General features: G+C 49.4%; 1 protein-coding gene across 18 annotated transcripts in view; it reads right to left on the minus strand.

Annotated features, from left to right (window-relative positions):
- tcf4 (transcription factor 4) overlaps positions 1-20,245 on the minus strand; it is a 157,234-nt gene that overhangs the window by 18,982 nt on the left and 118,007 nt on the right. For 11 of the 18 annotated variants that reach the window (XM_036528627.1, XM_036528629.1, XM_036528628.1 and 8 more), the window contains 7 exons: positions 11,359-11,464; positions 10,053-10,186; positions 9,394-9,526; positions 6,860-6,930; positions 5,999-6,077; positions 3,310-3,389; positions 3,001-3,204 (listed from right to left, as the gene is read on the minus strand). In XM_036528627.1, coding sequence (XP_036384520.1) covers positions 3,001-3,204; positions 3,310-3,389; positions 5,999-6,077; positions 6,860-6,930; positions 9,394-9,526; positions 10,053-10,186; positions 11,359-11,464 — 807 coding nt within the window. The remainder of the gene's footprint in view (positions 1-3,000; positions 3,205-3,309; positions 3,390-5,998; positions 6,078-6,859; positions 6,931-9,393; positions 9,527-10,052; positions 10,187-11,358; positions 11,465-20,245) is intronic. The other 7 variants (XM_036528642.1, XM_036528634.1, XM_036528625.1 and 4 more) reach the window with 1 other exon arrangement.

Raw genomic sequence — 20,245 nt, forward strand, 5'->3', positions numbered from 1 at the left:
TGTCTTTATCCCCTTTCACAGTAGTATGTTTAGGGCATGTTTTCAGGGTGGTACCCCTAAACCCCATTTTTTACCCCTGCTATTTCAATGGCTTTTAAATGTGCCACACTTGCATGGGAAGCACTGCAGTGAGGCTCGTGCACTCTTCTTACACACTCACCTGTGATGCTAGTTACCATTTTTCACACTAAAAGTCATAGCACTATAGGAGAGCTAGCGTGCAGTGCATCTCTAACTGACAGCAACCTTGCGTCTTGTGTCATCTGAGCTGCGAGAAGGTGCTGTCGCAGCTGTGATCCTATGAACCGTTTATACCCCACCACTGAGGACCAGCCATGGTCAGCTAACGGCATAGCCCAGACTGAAACTAGCGAACTGCGCTACAGGTCTCTGAGCGAGGGCCTTTGCCGGCTGAGCCACCTGGGAGCCGCTCTGCTCGTTCCGGTCGTTTTTCTTGCGACCATGTTTCCACAAGGCACCCGAAGGGAGGCTGAAGGAGCACCGCGGAGCAGCAGGGAGAAACAGGTGAGACACACTGTTCACAGAATGTGCGTGAGAACGGGGTAATTGCTCGCAGGACGTGACTCACGGAGCGAAGCTGTTTCTGACAGCCCCCCTTTCAGGCCACAGGTGCTCTGCATTTCCAGCGGTGCCATTCCAGAGCGCTACACTGTAACTGCTAGAGCGAAAACACCAAGCAAATGGTGTTCGTGTTCCCGAACTCGGGGGACTGACATGAGCGTGAAGGAAACATAAAGTAGATGGACAGCAGTGTGGCGTAGTGGTAAGGAGCAGGGCTTGTAACCAAACGGTTGTCGGTTCGGTTCCCCGCTGGGACACCGCTATCGCACCCTTGGGCAAGGTACTTAAACCGCAATTGCCTCAGTAAATATCCAGCTATATAAATGGATAAAATTGTAAGCCACTCTGAGTGACTTAAGAGTGTCTGCTAAACGACAACAATGTCACGTACTGTAGATGCACCAGTGACACCAAAGGAGTGTGTCATGCCTGGGAAAAGTTTGGAGACGACACGCAAAGCTTTGACCCCGCTGCAGGTCGACAGTGAGCGTGTGCGCCTGCTTTGTTTGTCTGTGAGCGCTCGACGTGGCTAAGTGTGCTGGCGTGCACATGAGCGAGCGGTCGAGCGTGCGTGCTGTAGATGGATAAAGAGTGTGTGCGTGCGTGCGCGTATGTGTGTGCGCGTGTGCGTGTGTGCGGCGATGGCCCTGCCTCCCGCTCTCCTCAGCGGTTCCTCTCTCTCTCTCTCGCTCGCTCTCTCTCTGCCTCCTACTGCTGCTTTATTCCCCACAGCTGGCTGGAGCTTTATGGCTTGTTTCAAGTATAAAAAAAACAACCTTAAATATGGAAAAGATTACCAGCATCTTCCTTGATGTTTTGAAGTGTTGCCTCCCCTCCACTGCCGCTCCCCCCCCCCCCAGTCCCTCTGAGCAGTGTGGAATACATCAAATGGTCAGAGGCCAGAGCTCAGACTGACTGAATACAAATGACATTTCCTCTTAATTATTTTTTTTTTTAAACTTCTAGTCTGCCGGCCGCTGGCCTTCTCTGAACAGGTTGCCCAGTTCTTCAGCCATCGTCCTCTCTCTCTCTCTCTGTCTCTGTCTCTCTCTCTCTCTCTCTCCTCGAAACTGGGGCGCATGTGTAACAAGTGTCTGGTAAATAACGGGAAACATGTTGAGACAAATACTCGGAAACCGACCGCTTGCAGCAACCACCCCCCTCCCACTCCCAAAATCCACCCCACTGCTTTGGGTTCAGTCAAAAAAAAAAAAACGAACAGAAAAGAACAGAACGAAAAGAGACCCGCTTCAATTGCATCAACATGTCGCCCGTTCCCCCAGGACCTGCTACAACATGTGGTAATCGTCAAGCCCAATAAATCACACAGGAAACCGCGTGCTGACTCCGCTCCATCACCCCTCGGTCTGAAACAGTGCCCTGTGACCCTGGCTGTGGCTCTGCTATAAGAATGGCAATCGATTTGGTCCCCAATCAAGTGCGTTAGCACTTCTGCGAGCAGATACGCAGTGAGGGACTCCTGAGAAGCACTCGATGGAGGAATATTTATTAGGAATGGAATTACGAGAAAAATAACGGCCACCTAAGAGAGACAGAGCAGGTCCCAAAGTCAACCGTGAGCCTGGAAATTATGCTTTCTCGCTGTGGGTCATTATTCCAAAAAACGTTTTGTAACCATCACAACTTTTATTCTTCCTTTCATGCTGATTTTTTCTTCTTTTAAAACATAATCTGTACCATACCAGCAACAGGCTGCCTGTCCTTGGTCCCCCTAGTGTCCCTAATAGAGCTTGTGATTTTGAAAGACCTTCTGAGCTGAGCAGACAGTCTGTACACATGCATAGGGATGGGAAAACTCAAACACCTCAGAGGGCACAGGGTTCCTTTTTACCCTTTAGCTTTGGGTTTAGGGACTGATTAGCTCCTCACATGCCAGAGGGGAGGTCATTAGATGAGGCTGCGTGTTGTTTTTGCAGAGTGGAAGTCCTACCCTGGCACTGAAGCACTCTGTGTGCTTTACGGACTATACCTCCCCTGGGCGCCATTAGCCCCTAACCGCTCGCCTCCCGGCTGTCGAGCTCACCTCAGGCGTGCGGTCACTTCACATGTGATACCGAGATGCTCGGCGTTGCGAGTCACAGTGCCCCCGCGGCCTACAGTGGCCTACCGATCTCCCCGCCCGCGTTTCGTGGGCGGCAGTGTAGCATACTGGTTAAGGAGCAGGACTTGTAACTGAAATGTTGCTGGTTCGATTCCCTGCTGCACTGCTGATATACCCTTAAGCAAGGTACTTAACCCACAATTGCCTCAGTAGATATCCAGCTGTATAAATGGATAACATTGTAAAAAACTGTAACTGATGTATGTCGCTCTGGATGAGAGCGTCCGCTAAATGGCAATAATGTAATGTAATGTAATGTTTCGGTGTTACGCCACCTCTCGCCGGGGGAAACTCACCATGATGGAGTGTCTGTTGGCCGACAGCAGGCCCGTGCCGTAGCCGGAGCTCAGGCCGGCCATGGCGCCGTTGTGCGACGCCCCTATCAAGCCGTGCATGTCGCCGTGGCCGCTGGGGATGCCGGTGGAGGGCCCCACCGCGTGGCTCCGCAGCACGTGGATGGCGTCATCCAGCCGCTCCAGCCGGTCCTCGATGCGGCTTTGCTGCGGGGGGCAGGGCAAGAAGACGGGGGGGGTTAGTGAGGGGGGACTGGCACGCAGACGTGCTGTTAGCGCTTAGCGTTAGCGCCGGGAAGGCGGGGAACCTACCAGGGAGTGCAGCGGGGCCTCGTAGTTGGGGGAGGACGGCCCCTGTCCTCCGTTCCTGGACCACGCGGCCGTGCTCGCTGCTGGAGAAGCAGGGGAGAAAAGGGTGAGCATGGTGGAGAAGAGGGACGTCTCACCCCGGCCTCACCCCAGTCTCGGGGTGCTTCAGGGCGCTCGGGCATGTGACAGGAGCGGAGCTCGGTGAGAAACGTCTGTCCCCTACCCTCGGCCTCACCCTGTAACGTCTTAACGTCTCCAGAGAGCTGGATACAGCCCTGCTCAGACACAGGTTATGGTGTCTCCTCGCCTGTGGGAATGGGATTTGCACACAGTCCAAGATGAAAACGCTGCCTTGATGTCAGCAGAGGGCCGCGTGATGGAAGGAGTGGGGCTGGCCTATAGATATCACTCTGCTCCTGTCTGGGGCTGTGCCTTATATCACTGTGTAACTCAGACCGGTAAACACTGTCAGGGTCCCCCAGTATATCTGCAAATGGCAGCTGTTTCACCACAGCTGGTGTATTGCATGATTCTCTGACTTATAACTGGAGGAGTCAGAATTCTGCCATCAGTATGACGGATAAAAGGAACAGGAAGCAAGAAAACTGCGGGAACGAAAAAAATGGCCCAGGCTACGTGGCGTTTAAGCACATCTGCCGTGTACGAGCGCGGGGCGCCGTTTCTTTCGCGAAGGGTCGGATTCGAGTGCTCAAGAGAGTCGGCACGTCCCCTCGAGCGCGGTCCTTCTCCTTTTAATCCAAGGCCGCCAAAACAAACAGGCCTTTTCTCTCCCCGCTCCGCCTTTGTTGGGGCGCCTTTGTCCCGCCATCCCTGATCCCCGCGGCTACCTCGTTGACGCGGGGCATCATTAGCTGGTGGGGAACGTACCCTCTCCTTCCGGCTGAAATGTAAACCGGTGCTGGGGGGGGGGGACCACAATAGGGCAGGTAAGCAACAATGGCTCTTCGATATGCTGCCGCTGTGTTATGCTAATGCCCCCCGCCCCCCCCCCCCATATGCACCCCCCCCCTTATTTGTTTGATTAGGTAAAACGCTGTGTAACCACTACCGGGGCCCCCTTGTTAAGATGAAGCCCTGTTTAAAGCAGGCAGAATTACACAAGCAATTAAAGGAGCGGCGTAACAAAAGCTTGTTCATTCATTACTCCCTTTCTCCCTGTCTGACCCGCCTGTTTGAAGGGCGCCGGATTCCTCCATTATGCATATTAGATCTAATTAAGTTGTTTTTATTGTCCTCTTTTATGTATACTCACATTTTGGTAACCCACTTTTATTATTGAGCCTCATTTCCATATGCTAATTAGCAAATAATTACCTCCACATTCATGTGCAAATAAAGTCAATGTGTTATCAGCAACAAAATTATTAAATTACGTATTTAAAAAAAAAAAACACAAGACTGCCCTGTAAAATTTAACGTTAAATATCAATTTGAAATTGTCCGCTTTAATAAGCTTCGTTTTCATTTGTAAAGTCTAATAACTTTAACACAATGATTAATACAAATTATGTCCCTGGCAAGTTTAACAATGCACTTCATAATACTACATCACATTCAGCGCACTGGCTTTAAATTATTTGGTGAAGTGCGTTTGTAATTAAGACTATCAGTCAATACGTATGAAATATCAAATTGCCGCGTAGCAGAGACAATTAGTACAGAATTTTACACGGTGATTATGAGAAACTCATTTTTCACTTTAAGGAGCAGAGAGAATTTGCATCCCTGGCTTGCAACTAAAGCAAAAAAAACAAAAAAGCTTGTAACTTCACAGCCCTGCGTTATTGGGGGAGTGTTTTCAGAGAAACAGCTTCTTAGGTGCAGCTAGGGGATCCCTTGTCGTGCTTTGAACGTGTCTCAGTGTAACAGGCCCCTCTGAGAACTGATAAGCAGCATATGGAAACCTGGCACCGCCGTGGTCGGCCATCTCGGACGATCCCGCCCGTGGGCTCCTGTCTCTGTTTGTGTGAGCAGCTGAGGCTCTCCCTGGAGTTTAGGTGGCCGCTTTTAGACGCCTCGGAGGCATCTTTTGTTCCGCTGTTAAAGAGAGTGCGCGGAGGGTGTAACAGCTGCCGAACACTACCGGGTGAAGTGACTGGCTGGGTTGGGTTGTGGAGGTGGCCTGGCTCTGGGTTTTTTGAGCCGCCGCGTTGGTGGAACCGCCATGGGTTCCTACCGACTCGGTCACTCCCAACCAATAAGACCAAGGGTTCTACTGCGTGAGGCGAAAGCAAATGTTGGCCTAGCTCAAGCAGTATGAGTCAGCAATTGAGAATACATGTCAGAACCACCCATTGAATGACTTTCACAACTTTGAATGGCACTCAGGGTCAGTCTAAGAGAGCGATAAACTCAGGAAAAGTCTTTTGTTGGATGTCCCGAGCATTTCAAATTGACCAATGTAAAGCTCATTACCTCTGTGTAGCCGACTAAATCCTTTCCCTCAGACTGATATTCAAATAAGAACTCCAGAAAGAACTTCCAGAAATCCTAAAATGAGCTGAAAACTCTTGATTACGTATCCATGCTCAATGGCAGCTGTGGGGCTAAACTACTGCTAACGTTTAAGGAAATGGTCCTTGTTAAGCTTTAAAACCAGGATCTCAATAAGATGCATGTGACTGGAGACCTCTGCGAGGTGGGCAAGAGCAGCTGCTCACACCAGGCCTACCTGTCAGCGAGGGGGGCGATCCGACAGGAGTTGACGGGTTGGACGAGAAGCTGTTGTTCGTGTGATCGGGAGAATAGATCTGGGGGGAAACAAGTGCCACAAATCAAACAAGAGAAGCAAACTATGAATGCAAATCCCTTTGCAAATGTGTGCGTATGTGCGTGTGTATGCTCTGAGTGTGTGTTCCGCAACGCAGTATTTCCTTTTGGAACCGACAGAACCGCTGACACCAACAGGAACTGCGTTACGACTCGGTCTGGTTCTCACTTTGCAATATTCACGCTGCATTAATGTCCCGCTCAGAGCTAATTATTTACTAAGGATTTTAACCTTCGTTCGCAGAAAATGTATTTAATCGCACTTCAATTAAAGCGCTTATCACAAAATACTCCCGAGTAATACAAATCAGAAACACACACGAGCAATGCACTTGACCAAACAAGCAAAATATTTCATGTTTCTTACAGAAACATAATCCAAAATACTATGTGTTCTGAATCTATATGAAATACTCAACAATCAGAAACTGAATCAAAGAGGTTGCATTCTGAAACTGCAAATACTGCATTAGCAGTAAGCACATAGACTATTACTTTTTCAAGTGATAACCAGTTGCACAGTGGGGACCTTTTCCCCTATCTGTATGCCACTGTCAGATGTATGTAAGTCATTGGAGCTATGACCATCTGAGCTAGCATAAAGGTAGAGGTAAAATCAGGTATGAAACCAGGCACAGGTAAAGGATGAGAGAAAGTGGAAGTGTTTTCACTGTGGCGGCTGATTCTCCGTGTGGTGAGGTGATGCGTGTGGCGGTGTAGCAGTGATGGTGTGTGCGCAGGCCGTGCCCGGCGGGCCGCTCACCGATGCCAGGGCCTTGCCCAGGGCGTCCCCGGTCTGAGAGCTGCTCCCCGCCCCGCTCGCCGCTCTATTTGCTGGGACACACACAGAGAAAGGGGGGGGGGGGGGCGGTCTGGTGAACAATGGCACTCTTCATTTTCCTCTACCCTCTCCACCCCTCCCCCCAAGTCCCCCCCGCCCCCAACCCCCCGGTCATCCCCTCCCCCTTGTCCAAAACGCCCCTCCACCCCCACCCCCCCGACCCCCCCAGCTCGCTCTGATGGCCCGTCTCCAACAGCTCCAGCTGTCGCATATTTTGCATTCACGCGAATTATTCATGCTTCCACAAGTGTGAGGCTGGGTAATGAAGGAATGGTCACTGCTGTACCCCCCCCCCCCAACCCCCCCTCCCCCCGCTTGTGGGACAGACAGTCTGCCCCCGAGGGTCCTGCTAAACACAGAGCGTGTCTCTTACCTCTTACTGCTGCCTGCTGTGTGCTCAGATAACACTCAACTTTTAACATTACACACATTCAATTCCAGCAGTCAACTTACTTTATTAAGACTTAAGCTTATAATGTTTAAGTATTTGTACATACAATTTTTAAATAAATTATGTACATTTAATCTAGTTCATCACTATTACTTACTAATTTGTTATTGTTAATTAATTTCCAAAACGTCTTAAAGTATATATATTCTGTATTTATCACACAGAATATATGTTCTCTGTTTCTTCTAACCTAATAAATTGGCATTTGTTATATGGTACTTATACAATTAGAAATAGCCTAGTGACAACAAAATGGAACCACCATTTGAAATTGTGCGATTTACACGTTTTTAGCATTCTATTTATTAGCGTGGGCGGGGCTTTACACTGGGGGACCATGGGAGTGGCACAGTGCTGGCTGTGCTAGGGCGAAGAGGCGAAAGACCGAACAAGGGTGAGGCGCCCTCCCGTGCGCCCAACGCCCTCACTCTGTGATGAGCCCCCCCATCCATCTCCCCCGACAGCCCCCCCCCCTTCGCCATCCCAGATGGGAACTTAACGCCTTGTGAGCGAGTTCGAGTGCAATCGCACAAGGCCTGCCATCAGGACCGATCAGCGCTCGCGTTTCGAGACACCGCCGTGCCTCGGAGGCCCGGCCCCGTCTGCCGAGCGGTTCAGCTGCCCGGTTTAAACTTCCTCACGGACCGAGTGGACAACACTGGCTTGGGCAGGGAGGAGAAATGAAAAAGCAAACCAAAAAAAAAAAGCATATGCCAGGGGTAAGCCACAAACCCAATTCGCGTCACAGCACCAGCCCATTAGAGGTAAAGTAGCAAAGGGGATTACTGTGCCTACCCAATATATTTTACTGGATAATTTCAAGCATATGTACGAGCAAATCAATTTCATCAAATGAAAGCTTAGCGTTAGACCGAGGTTAGCTTTCAAAGGCCCTTTTTTGTTGCACTCAATTTCAGATCCTGAAAATGTTTTTAAGTGATTGACAATTTACTTTGCCGTTGCACAACTGCTGCTATTCTGTAATAACACCCTGTCAAAACATTGGTGGGTTTAGCTGGGCCTTATCTTTATAGTCTTATATTGGAGGCAGTCGCTGGTAATGGACTCTGTTGCAAAAAAAAAATGTTATTTTTATACCGTAATCTGAAAGCATCAAAGTGCACTTTCTATAGCTGAATATTCAGCCCAGCACTGGCAGCATTTTGCAACTTGTCAGAAAACATTACCACATATATGTATTTACATTTCTTCACGTTCATTTTTCACTCCTTTGGAGAAGCATATGTTAACACTTGCCTCTTCATTCTTGTCATGTTCCAGAATAACAAGGAAAAAAATCAACATTGGAAACCCCCCGTGCACCGCGTTGGGCTTCATGCTTCCGATTTGTTTCTTCCTCTGCTGCTAATGTTTCTCCAGCCCACACAAAGGAGTAAAGAGGGAATGTGAAGATGCCTTTTCACAATCGGGTTTTTCAATCTGTTTCTGGTTATTCTATCGCTGTAATGCGGAACACACAGGCATCTGAACACATGCAGGGCTGTCTGTGGTGGGAGTGCGAAAAATAAAAAACACCGTTAAGTTCCTGCCCGCGTCACAGGACGAGGGGGACGTCAGAGGTAATCAAACCAAAGGCTTTGATGGCACACTCTTCTCAGGGCGGAAAATCATGGAGACTCATTCGATGCCTTCAAATGGCCACAAATGGCCATATTTCCCTGGTTTCTATGGGGAATGAGCAATTGTTCTTTTTTTTTCAAAACTATTTGACAAGCTTAACTTGAGCCCATCTTAATTTCCCCTTATGGATAGGAACCTATGCAAAAATATGCAGAGGTCTACAGACAAGTATACAGAGAAATAACCCACACTGCCTGAATAAATACCATCCAGTTGTATTCCTCTACTGTGCTGATGTACCCTTTCAAATGCCACTGCGCAGTGGTGTCCGATGATGGACAGACTGACAGGGGGACGGATATGGCACGCTGGTTTTCCATCGGGCGGCCGATAGGCGGACGCCTCGGCGGGCGGGGGGCCTTACCCATGACGCTGTCTGTTCCGTTCGTGGTCGCCGTGCAGGAGGCGGCGCTGTAGTGATTCGTTCCGCTGCGGTGAAAACTGGACATTGGAGGAAGACTGGAATTGATGTCTGCTGAGGAGTGCGACGGGTAGCTCTGCGGGAGACAGCAATGGCACGGGTCAGCCTCACCGCCGGCGCGGTCTACGCCTACGTCACCGGCGCTATTCGAATGCGGCGAGAACAGGTTCGTGATAACGGGAGGAGGTGGGGAGGGATTTAAGGAGAGGGGAGGGGAAGGGTCAGAGGAGGGGGTACAGCAAAGAGGAAGGCTTAGATTAGACGTGAAGGGGTGAAGGTGAGGGGAAGCGAGGGAAACTACAAGAGGGAAGGGGAGAGGAGGGGTTAAAGGAGGGAGAAGAGCAAAGAGGGGAGGAGTTTGATGACAGTGGGGACGGGTGAGGAGGGATTAAAGGTCCATGAGGAGGGGAGGGGTTCAACAACAGGGGGTGGGGGAGAGAGAAGGGGTCAGAGGAGTGGACAAAAGGGTAGGGAGAGGATTCTGTCAAAAAACGGTCAGGGGCAGACACGCGGGCCAAAAGGAGAGAAGCAGACAAAATGGCTGAGGCGGGGAAGGTGAGGAAAAAGGGATGAGCAGCAGAGGCAAACGACGCGGCACTCACAAGCCTCTCGTGTGGATGCAGGCCGCAGTAGCTGCTGCTCTGGGGGCCGTGCGTGGAGTTCCCCAGCATGCCGCTGTAGCCCGGCTGGTTCATCCCGCTGGAGGAGCTCCATGGGTCGGTGCTGTGGTGGCCGTCTGCGCGGCCGCAGCAAAGCAGAAAAAAAAAGCAGGGTCTCTTTTAGCATACGCGCGCTGCGCACTGCCCGCCGGCGCAATTAGTGGCTAACCCCTGGAAAGGCCCAATTACAACTCAGAGGCCTGCTGAGGAACTCTCTGACCGGGCCTCTGAAAACATCCTGACGTCTGAAGGAGAGAGTTTTCATCCCCCTGTCACATGTGAAGTCGAGGCCCTTTGTAACGGCGGTGACCTTCTGCGCACGAGCAAGGTTGCCATCACAATAAAAGAGACACCCTTCGGAGTAGAGGCACGGGAGCTCTATTAATAACCCGGCGACTTTTACTAGCACTGACCCTGAACTACCTCAGCCCGAGAGCTAAATCTAACCGTAAGCTAATACTTCCACTACTCTCTGTTCTATTTCCTCTGCATGCAATCTAAATAAAACCTTCCATCAATCTCTGAGCGCACTTTTAGCTGTAACACCAGCCCCTGTGATTAAGGCCAGCTATGACTGAGCTCCGACCGCAGGCCCGCTCTTGTGTTGCTGGAAAATGCCCTCGAATTTCAAGGAAACATCATTAGTCACTTCCACCTCAGCACTGGGTATCCCCACTAAGCCTCGCTGAGTCCAGCGAATAATCTCATCCGAGCATTCAATGTCAAAACATTCGCTGCGCTTAATGCCCTTGTATCCGATGATGCAGCCCCAGTTTTAACCAGATTTTAGCGCCAGGCTGCGACGGTTAAGAACACTGATGATCAATGCTTTGCGAAACACATGCACAGTGTGAATGCGATCGCATTATAAACCCCCCAAACTATGCTACTGTTTAAAGGAGTAGGGGTGTGAATATTTGTTAAGCAGCTGTACTGGGCCAATTTGATTTCAGTAAAAATGTGCACAAGAAGGTACACAATAATGTTTAAAGCATGACACGCGTGTAGTTAAACACAGCATGTCATGAAAGCTAAAACAGTAATTCAGAACCAGTCCCAGACAGTTCATTAATACATGTATACCACTTACATTGACTAATAAATACAATGAAAAGATAAATGGACTTGAGTTTTGATTTATGGCCCTTAAAACAAAGGTCATAGGAAAGTCCCGGCACAGCAGACAGACAGTGGTGTCTCAATGTTGCCCGTGCGGTCATGTGACCCTTCCCCACTTCCTGTCTGTTACCTGGCATGAAAAAGGAGCTGGGGAAGGTGCTGCTGGGGGGCTTGGAGGAGGGGTACCCCGGCGAGTCTCGATTGTAGTCAGCAGTGCTTGCAGACGGGGCGTATACCTGCAGGGACAGAGAGAGAGAGAGAGCGTGCGGGAGTCAGAGAGGATGCCAGCCAATCCCAGCTGCAAGCACAGCCACGACGAAGAGAGTACACAGATAAGGTGGCTTTAAGATGAGGTTAGCGTCTGGCGACTGGCAAGGCTTCGCGAACCCCAGGGTGACACCAAATTCTGTCAATGGCTGACTCAAAACACCATGACCGGTTCATATCGGCAAGCCACTGAGTGTATATGATAACTCCACCCTTATTGCGGTCATTGATACCTTGCCTCCTGTCACCTTTTAAACACTTTGCCATACTGTAATTTTCACCAGAGACAAGAGATGCTTCAAAATGTGAACATGATTCATATGCTATAACTTTACTACATTTCCAAAGTTTGAACCTATCCCTCATGCCTCCATCTGAGCCAAACGCCTTGTCCTGTCACACTGCGGGATTCGTACACTGGCTGCCGAACAGCAGACAAGCTACCACCCAATCATGAGAACGCAGGAAGCGAAAAGCAGACAGAAATCTAATAGTGGGAGCCAGCATGAAAAATAGGCCTTAAGTGAAGCTTCCAAGCCAATTTGGACGGCACTCGCGGTGTTAAGCTAAGCTCGGAATGAATCCGCAGAGCCACAGGAAACAGGCTCGGGCTCCGTAGGGCTATCGCCGCCGTATCAGCTGTTACATTCTGGGTGTCACAATGCACCAATAAGCCCCCGCTGCAACCGAGCCACCAGCCCCACCGGTGGTGAAATCTGTTGCCATGGAGCTGGGCATCTCAGGGGTCAGGTGACAATGCAACCAGAACACAGCTTCTCTTGCTGTTCTTTGATGTGCTCTTCCAGACAAAACAACAGAGAAAAAGACGAGCACATCCAAAGACACAGCTGCAGAAACAATACTAAGTATAGGCATGAGATTTACGTGGGCCTTCAGATCTAGTGTTTCAGTTTTAAGGGGGCTATCATAACTCTACTGACATGGTTCAAAGAGGACAAAACATTTTTGGAAATGTTTAAATCCGTTAATAAATGCTTCAAGCGCTAAACAATGTCTTTAAAGCACGCTGGTAGAACAACTGCACGTACAATGACAGCTGACAACAAGAACCAAAAAACAAGAAAAAGAGGAACAAAAATCTACAGCTTCTACATGTATACACTGGCGAAATTTTAAAAAGCAACTGTTTTTCTAAATAAGCACCCGTTTCATCCTGAACTGGAATCTTAAACGTTCCACGTGGAAGTAAATGAAAGCACAGAGCCTTATTTTTTCCATGCCAAAGAACCGCAACAAGCCGAGGTGCAGACATACAGCATTTTGGGGCCCGGTCTCTTGTGAAGGAGGGCCACTGGGACAGGGCTGTGGAATGGAGCAGACAGTTATGACAGGGCCGCGCCGAGGACAGATGGAAGGCTCGGCCCCTTCCCATGAAGCACCTTGCTCAGGCAGAGGAGTATAAACACAGAGCATTCCAAAGTCTGCGAATACCATTAGGCCCCGGACTGTAAGGGACAGATTAGTAATCTTTTCCTTTCTTCCCACCCGAGAGACCCGAGTGTTGGGGCGGGAAAAAAAAAGAAGCAGTTACTGGGTCTGATAATAAAACCACATTTAAGGGAGCGCTGACTGACCCCGTGGCTTCGAGAGAGGGTGCTGCCAATGGCTCCGAAAAAAAAAAACGAGAGAGCGGGCTGCACTTGCCACTGATGCGATGCACAGACGTGTGTTTTATGATCCTCTGAAGAGCACAAACCCTGCGCGCGCGCGCGCGCGCACACACACACACACACACACACACACACACACACACACACACACACACACACACACACCTGACTGAGGATGGTATGTGGCACTTGGGAACGAGGAAGGTCTGAGGTATGCGCAGGACTTTTTGCAGAGGGGCCTGTGAGAGGGGCTCAGTCCCATGCACCTGCCGCCATTTCAACGCAAATGTAAAATCTGGACATTTTCATGCTGAGGTTTTTATTTGTGACAGGCATTGCATAGGGACCTTACGTATGACTGGAGTTTAATGCAGAGTTTAAGGAGAAGTATCTTTCGTTACGGATGGCAAACTGGTCACAAGTTTAGTGCTCTGCCCACCACACAAAATAACAGACTAATGCAGTCCCTGGAAGCCTTTAGACCTTCAGTCTGGCCATGAGCAAAAGATTCCTGATTAGTTCTACAGAAACTGCAAAAAAGAGCACGCAATGCATGAATGATTTTTCCTGAATTCCTCTGGAAAACATGGTGAAGTACTGTAGATGTCTAAATATATTCGGACTGTTTTAAGTTTTGAAATAGCCCCGGACAAATTTTTTTTTTCTTGTGTCTAGAAAATATAAACATGAAGATAATTTAGGCTGAACCCACTTGAAATGGGACCAAAGTGTCAAGGCTGACCCTTGACTGGGTCAGAGGGGGGAAAAAAAAAAAGAGAAAGGGATGGGATCTGCCATGTTTCCTGTCTTGCATGTGTGATGTGCGATCCCTTACCGCTTCCACACAGGACCAATCTGGAGAACATCTGGTGCCTCCCCCCCACCCTCCCCCCACCGCCCCCTTTCCACCTCTCGTGCCTCTCCTCACCTTCCGGTGTCAAAACAAACCGCGTCCTGGTGGGTGGTTAACTGTATCGGGACCCGCCATGGCAAAGGCTCACGGGCCTATGGAGAGGCCTGTCAGAAGTCTGCATCAGCATCGCCGTGGCGACGGCACCATTCCTTAGATGCGAGGGGGTGGGCCCGACCTATTAACCCCTGAGCGGCCTGCTATCCTTAAGAAGTCTGGGCTGTGGACTGCGTGCATAAAGATGGAATGCAGAAAGGGAGAGCCTCGCTTTATAGGTCTAGTTTGTAAAACAGGTGGCGGAGGCTAACACTCTAAGGGAAACGAAGAGTTAAAAAAAATAAGAGGCCAGCATGTGGAAACAAAAACAAACCCACAATCGCACTAAAAAAAAAAGTGAGACATGACATACGCTGGTCTGTTTACCGCTCTTTATCCAAAGCAGATGTGTTGGAATCCGTGCGCTTGGAGGAGCAGTCACGAAAACCCTGTGCCCCCCCGTCACGCCCCACCCCCCCATCCGCTGCACTCCAGACCAGCCCGCTGCACCTGTGCTGGGCCCCAGTGGCGGGATGGCGGTACTAACGCACAGCAGACGGGAGCCCTTTTGGAGTGCAGCGGGACGGGTGCAGCCGAAACCGTCACCGCGGTCCGAAATAGGGACGCGGTGTTGCGGTGTGGCCGGGGGGGGGCTATATACCAAAGGACAGGTGATGTCACACTGTCCCTGCCCTGTCTCTTTTTGGACTGCGGTTTTTTAGGGGAAACACTTTTGTGCCTCGATCCACTACGCCGGCGAGTAAACTGGTTTTGAAATTCTATTCCCCTTCCTGTTCTGTGCCATGTATCACAAAATACAAGAACACGCCGCAAAAACCGGCGAACCTTGGGAGGAGCTTTGCGCTCAAAAAAAGGGACAACTGATGTTGATATTTCTGGCGAGGCCGCACCTTGTGACGGCCCCCGCAGTTTCGATGGGATTTTGCTTTGCGGCCAGAGATTTGGAAACTTTCAGCAAAATCGCTCGGATTCTAAAACTCCCTCCACTCTGTCAACCTTTCAACCCCTCACGGTCTCTGCTCTTCCTACAGGAAACTCATTATACAGCTCATCGTACGCTTCGTATTGCTTCAAGTCGAGCTGCGGCGGATTCTCTGAAGGTTAATTGTGGACCTTAATGCAGAACACATGTTGCGCAAAAGGCGGACTGGGACAGGGGGCTGGGTCTGGTGACGAATTGTGCAACTCCTTTAATTAGACAATGTTTTTTTGCACTCTTCAGTGAGAAGAGTGAGTGTGTGTGTGTGTGTGTGTGTGCGTGCATGTGTGTCAGAGAGAGGGAGAAGGAGAAAGAGTGAGCGAGTGCGCGGGGGAAAGAGCGAGAGACGAAGAGGGAGAAAAATCCGGAAGGAAATCCCACCCACCTCACCCCGGACTTTATTCTATCAACCTGCAATTGCAATAATCTGCTCCAGATGCAGCCCCTGCTTCTAGAGCTTTCTCACAGGACAGACATGCGAGAAGCCTGGGGCCTGGCGTTACCATCAAATGGTAATTGATTCCACATGAGCCACAGAGGAGAACCAGAAGAAAAGCACATGCAAAGCCCCCCCCCTCAACTCACACACACACACACACACACACACACACACACAGACAGGCACACATGGAGACACACATACACACACACACACCCTTCCTCAGGAGGCTGCACTTCCTGTAGCTTGATTATGGTGCACCATGCAAAAGCAAGTGAGCGCGCTGGCGGTGTGCACCTGCGACTGTTAGAGGTAGCACTTCCACTGAGCTCCCGCACTGGGGGGGGCGGTTGGGGGGGGGGGGGGGGGGCAGGCATCTGGGGGCAGAGGTGACTGCAAAAGGGGCAGCTGTCTGAGACACTCCGAGACGAGTCATCGCAAACAGGCGGCGTTTAAAAACGTCTCTTTTACGAGACAAAGCGCAAAGCAAAAAGAGCTGCGTATGCCGTGGGAACACACTGCTGCCGATGTGACCGTCCTGACGGAGGGCTGCGTATGGGAGAATTTAAAGGGCATTTGGATGGATCACACGGAAGGTCATGTGTGTCTTGGAAGAAGGGAAGGCTTAAAAATGTGCTGTCATTTATTTGGACGAAAGATACTTGCAGAGAAGAGGAAATAAAGTAGAAAGAGGACTGTATGCGACTCTGGGCAGTACACCAGACGCAAACATATCCAAATCCAGATATCACATGAATTCAACCTAACATGAGGTCAGAAGCAGATAGAACTAATTTATGACATGGAGTATCACATTTTTTATTATACAAAATAAAATTCCCCTTACACTTAACTGAATTATCTGTTTGCATAGTAGACACCCTTATCCAAGGCAGACTGCAGACCCAACATTTCACATGTAATCCATTTATACTGCCACATACTTATATAAACATTCAGCTGTGGCTCATCTGGGAATCAAACCTGTGACCTTCTGGTTATCATGGGCATTCCGAACACTGTGCCATATCGCCACTCACTGTGGCCCTTCATGTGCTTTCTCTTCTACAGCTACAACAATATGTCCGGAGTGAAAATAAGGATATAATAAGCATATGTGCAATCTGAAGAGAGGAAGCTTCAGTGCATGTAAAATCCAAATATGTAAAGAGTCTGCTTTGTTGGACACAGAGAGAGAAACTGAAAGGCTGAGAATTATTTCCCACTTACTGAAATGAAGTGAGAAGGCCGCTGTTTTTATTGGGATCTTGGACAACCTCCTGAAACCGCTGTGCAGGTTCTGAAAACAAACCTCAACGACCAGCACGTGCCATGCCATTCCATTGGAATTCCTCCCTGGCCAAAATGCATGCATGCCTATTATAAAACACGCTCTGAGATGTGAATGTGCTTTCAGCATCTTTTATGCTGTACAGTGCCGAGTACAAGAGACTCCTGTCATCTTCCCCTCTGCTGGGGGACTTCACCATCTCCACTGTGACTGGAGATACAATTTCATCCGCCCCGTTTTTTTTTTCCGCAACAAAACATAAACCCTCTTCTTTCCGCCAACCTCTCACAACCGCTAACATGCACACTATGCACACCTGCACGACTAGTAATGCTAGCTTCATTGTCACCTGCCTGGATGGCATGAATTACTGCCTCCTGTCTTGTGAACTTTTAATGCAACCATAAGAACAACATGAAACAAAGAACCCTTGGCTATAATAGAAAGTGAGCAATTACATTACATTACATTACATTACACTCGTTTAGCAGACACGCTTGTCCAAAGCAGCTTCCAGCACAAATGGAGGTCTGTTCACCTGATTTTGGTCAGTACACCCTGAGTCCTATAAGCAAACGCTGCGTACGGCTTTCAAAGTCCAGGTGTACGAACACAGAGCCAAGGCTTCCAGCCTTCCATTACAGTGCTCCCTGCGCCACGAGAATCAGACACTCTGCCCAGTCACGGCCCTCCCGAGCACCCGAACGACGGCGGGGTCAGCTCACAAAAAGCACTCATTCTCTCAAAAGCATGACGTTAGCGAACGTTTAGTTATATAATGTCTGACCAAAGACAGAAATACAGTCACAGAATGTAAAAAGAAAAAAAACTGGAGTGAAGCCGCAAAAGGGTGGAAACAGTGACATTGGTAGATGAAGGGGTGGAGTTTCTGGCTGGTGGGCTGGTAACTGCAGATGTTTTCACCTCTGTCGAGGCTGCGACCCCCCCCCCCTTTTTAACTCGTGTTTTGGGCTGACAGGTCCAACGTGGGCCCCAGGCAAGACAAGCCTGCAAAATCAATAATTAAAGTTGCTCTACATATAGAACCTGGCAAAGTCGGGAGAAAGCAGTGACAAGCTTGTAAAAAAAAAAGGAGCTTTTAAACTCAGTCAGAGGCTGTCAGGCTAATCACTCCCACAGAAGGTGACTCAGACAGAACTTGAATTATACTGGTCCGTAAAGACGTCTTCATTTAATGTGTCTTTTAACACCTCCGGGCATGTGGAAAACTTAAGTTAATCACCAAACTCGTTTTTTTCCAGACGCGCTTGCTCCGACGCGGAGCCGTGCCGCGCCACGCCGCGCTCTCCGCGCAATCACCGAATGCGCCGGGACAAACAACAAACGTGAGACGCGATTTCCTTGAATTCCAGATGAAACGGCTTCGCGAGAATAAATGTAATTCCTGCCTCCATACTTCATTTTACAGGGTAAACTGCATATGAATGAATTGTTAAGAGATAGATATCTGCTTTACCGTGGGAAGGAGGGGGGGAGAAAACACCCTCACGAGAAGGAAGAAAAGCCTTTGAAGGAAGCACCTTGCGATAAGACGTTATCTGGTCTCTTGGTGCGCTTTACTCTCCCTGAGTGAAATGGGAAATGTCAGCAGCGCGGCTTGAAGCGCCGTGTAAAGAATACCCGAACAACAAAAGGAATCGGGGCAACAAAATCAGGGGATGTCGGCAGACACCGAAAACACGGAGGAGCATAAATGTTTGCTTTTTATGTCAGCTCACTTGTCAGTACCTATTAATACACCCGTCCGCCAAATCCGCCCTTACCCACCCGGGACGCTGCGAGTTAAAGTCAAATAAATGCTCTTTAATTATGTGGAATTGTCATCTTCTCGCTATCATCCCCAATTATTACATGCTAATCAGTTCTTTAGGGAGCGTGTTTGTGTGTGCACGTTTTGAGTGTGTGAGTGTGTATATGTGTATCTGTGTGTGTGTGTGTTTGTGAGTGTTTTGGAGGGGGGGGGGGTGGAGGTGGGTGGGCGGTGTTGGCGGCTCTCAAACACGTTTGCTATTTATCGTTACAACTTCAGCAAACGCGAAAAACGACAGTGAACTGAGAGCAAGCTCACCTCCCACACTGTAAAGACGGAGAGACTGTATGGGGGGGTGGGGGTAAGGGGGGGGGGGGGGGGGGGGGGGGGGGGTCCTTGTTTATTTTTCCTTTTTATGAAGGCATTTCCAAACCAAGAAAGATGTGAAAAACGGTTTGTTACCATACATGTCTAATACAGCGCCAACAAGATGATCACAGCACACACACACACACACACACACACACACACACCTCAGGCGGGGTAAACAGGAGGCTGCATTCATACACCACACTCCCCCTGTCATTCTCACTCGGCGTTTACGCCGGTACGTACGCGGTTTTGCCACGAACGTCCTCAGAGGTGGTCGTGGTAAAGAAACGACACGTTCCGTGGCCGGGAAACACACTTGACTGCATTAAGCTGGAGAACAGCAGACTCCTTTGTGTGCACACATATAAGCAAGCACGAACTCACTGGTGTCCTCACACCTGTCAGTGTGCACCTCACACTACTTCAAACCGGATCTAACACGGCCACGGCGAACAAGCCGGACAATCCGGACAATCCGAGTCCACCGATGCATGTGATGTTCTGATCTGATCTTTACTGGGAAATTAAGCTGAAAGTCCTTTTTCTTGCTTTATCTTTGTGTAATAATTTGGTTATTGCTATCACATGTTATCACCCTGTTTCCTCTTTGTTATTGCCGTTCTCTCTGGTATATTATCCAGTTATAATTTTATTAGAACTTTGCAAATCGTTTTTTCTGTGATGTGCTCTCTGGAGTGCTCTGTGGCAACTTAATTTAAAATTAAAAAAAAAAAAATCTGATAAACACATTTTCACACATGCAGCACACACGCACACACACACATGCACGCACGCACGCACACACACTCACACACACACACACACACACAAACACACACATACAGACTGGGCTGGGAAAAAGAAGAGGGGGGAGAAAGAAAAAAACGTGAGCATTGAAATGACCCTGCTGCAGCGAGCATGCACAAATCTCCCCTGCTTGCAAATGCAAATCTGTCTCGTTTCCCCTCTAAGTCCGTAATAGCCGGTCGGATGAAGGCAGCGCTACTTAGCGCAGAGCAAACAGCCACTCACTCCACACAAGCTCCTCAGTGCTGCAGGACTCGGGACACTCGTGGGGATTATAAAGCTATTTGGACATTTAGCGTCTTAATAACTTGAAACCCCGATCCCAAGCCGGCGAGTTTCTGAGTTGATTAGATCCATGTGAAATCCACCTCTATGCAACTTGCGGCCCGGGGCTTGGCTGCAAGAATGAATACATTGTGTAAACAAGGAAAAAAAAAAAAAAGGGGGGGGGGGGGTCTGGGGCTGGTGGAGGGGGGCAAACGTGGCGCTGACA

Source organism: Megalops cyprinoides, chromosome 5 (assembly GCF_013368585.1).
Source record: "Megalops cyprinoides isolate fMegCyp1 chromosome 5, fMegCyp1.pri, whole genome shotgun sequence".
Taxonomy (NCBI): Eukaryota; Metazoa; Chordata; class Actinopteri; order Elopiformes; family Megalopidae; genus Megalops; species Megalops cyprinoides.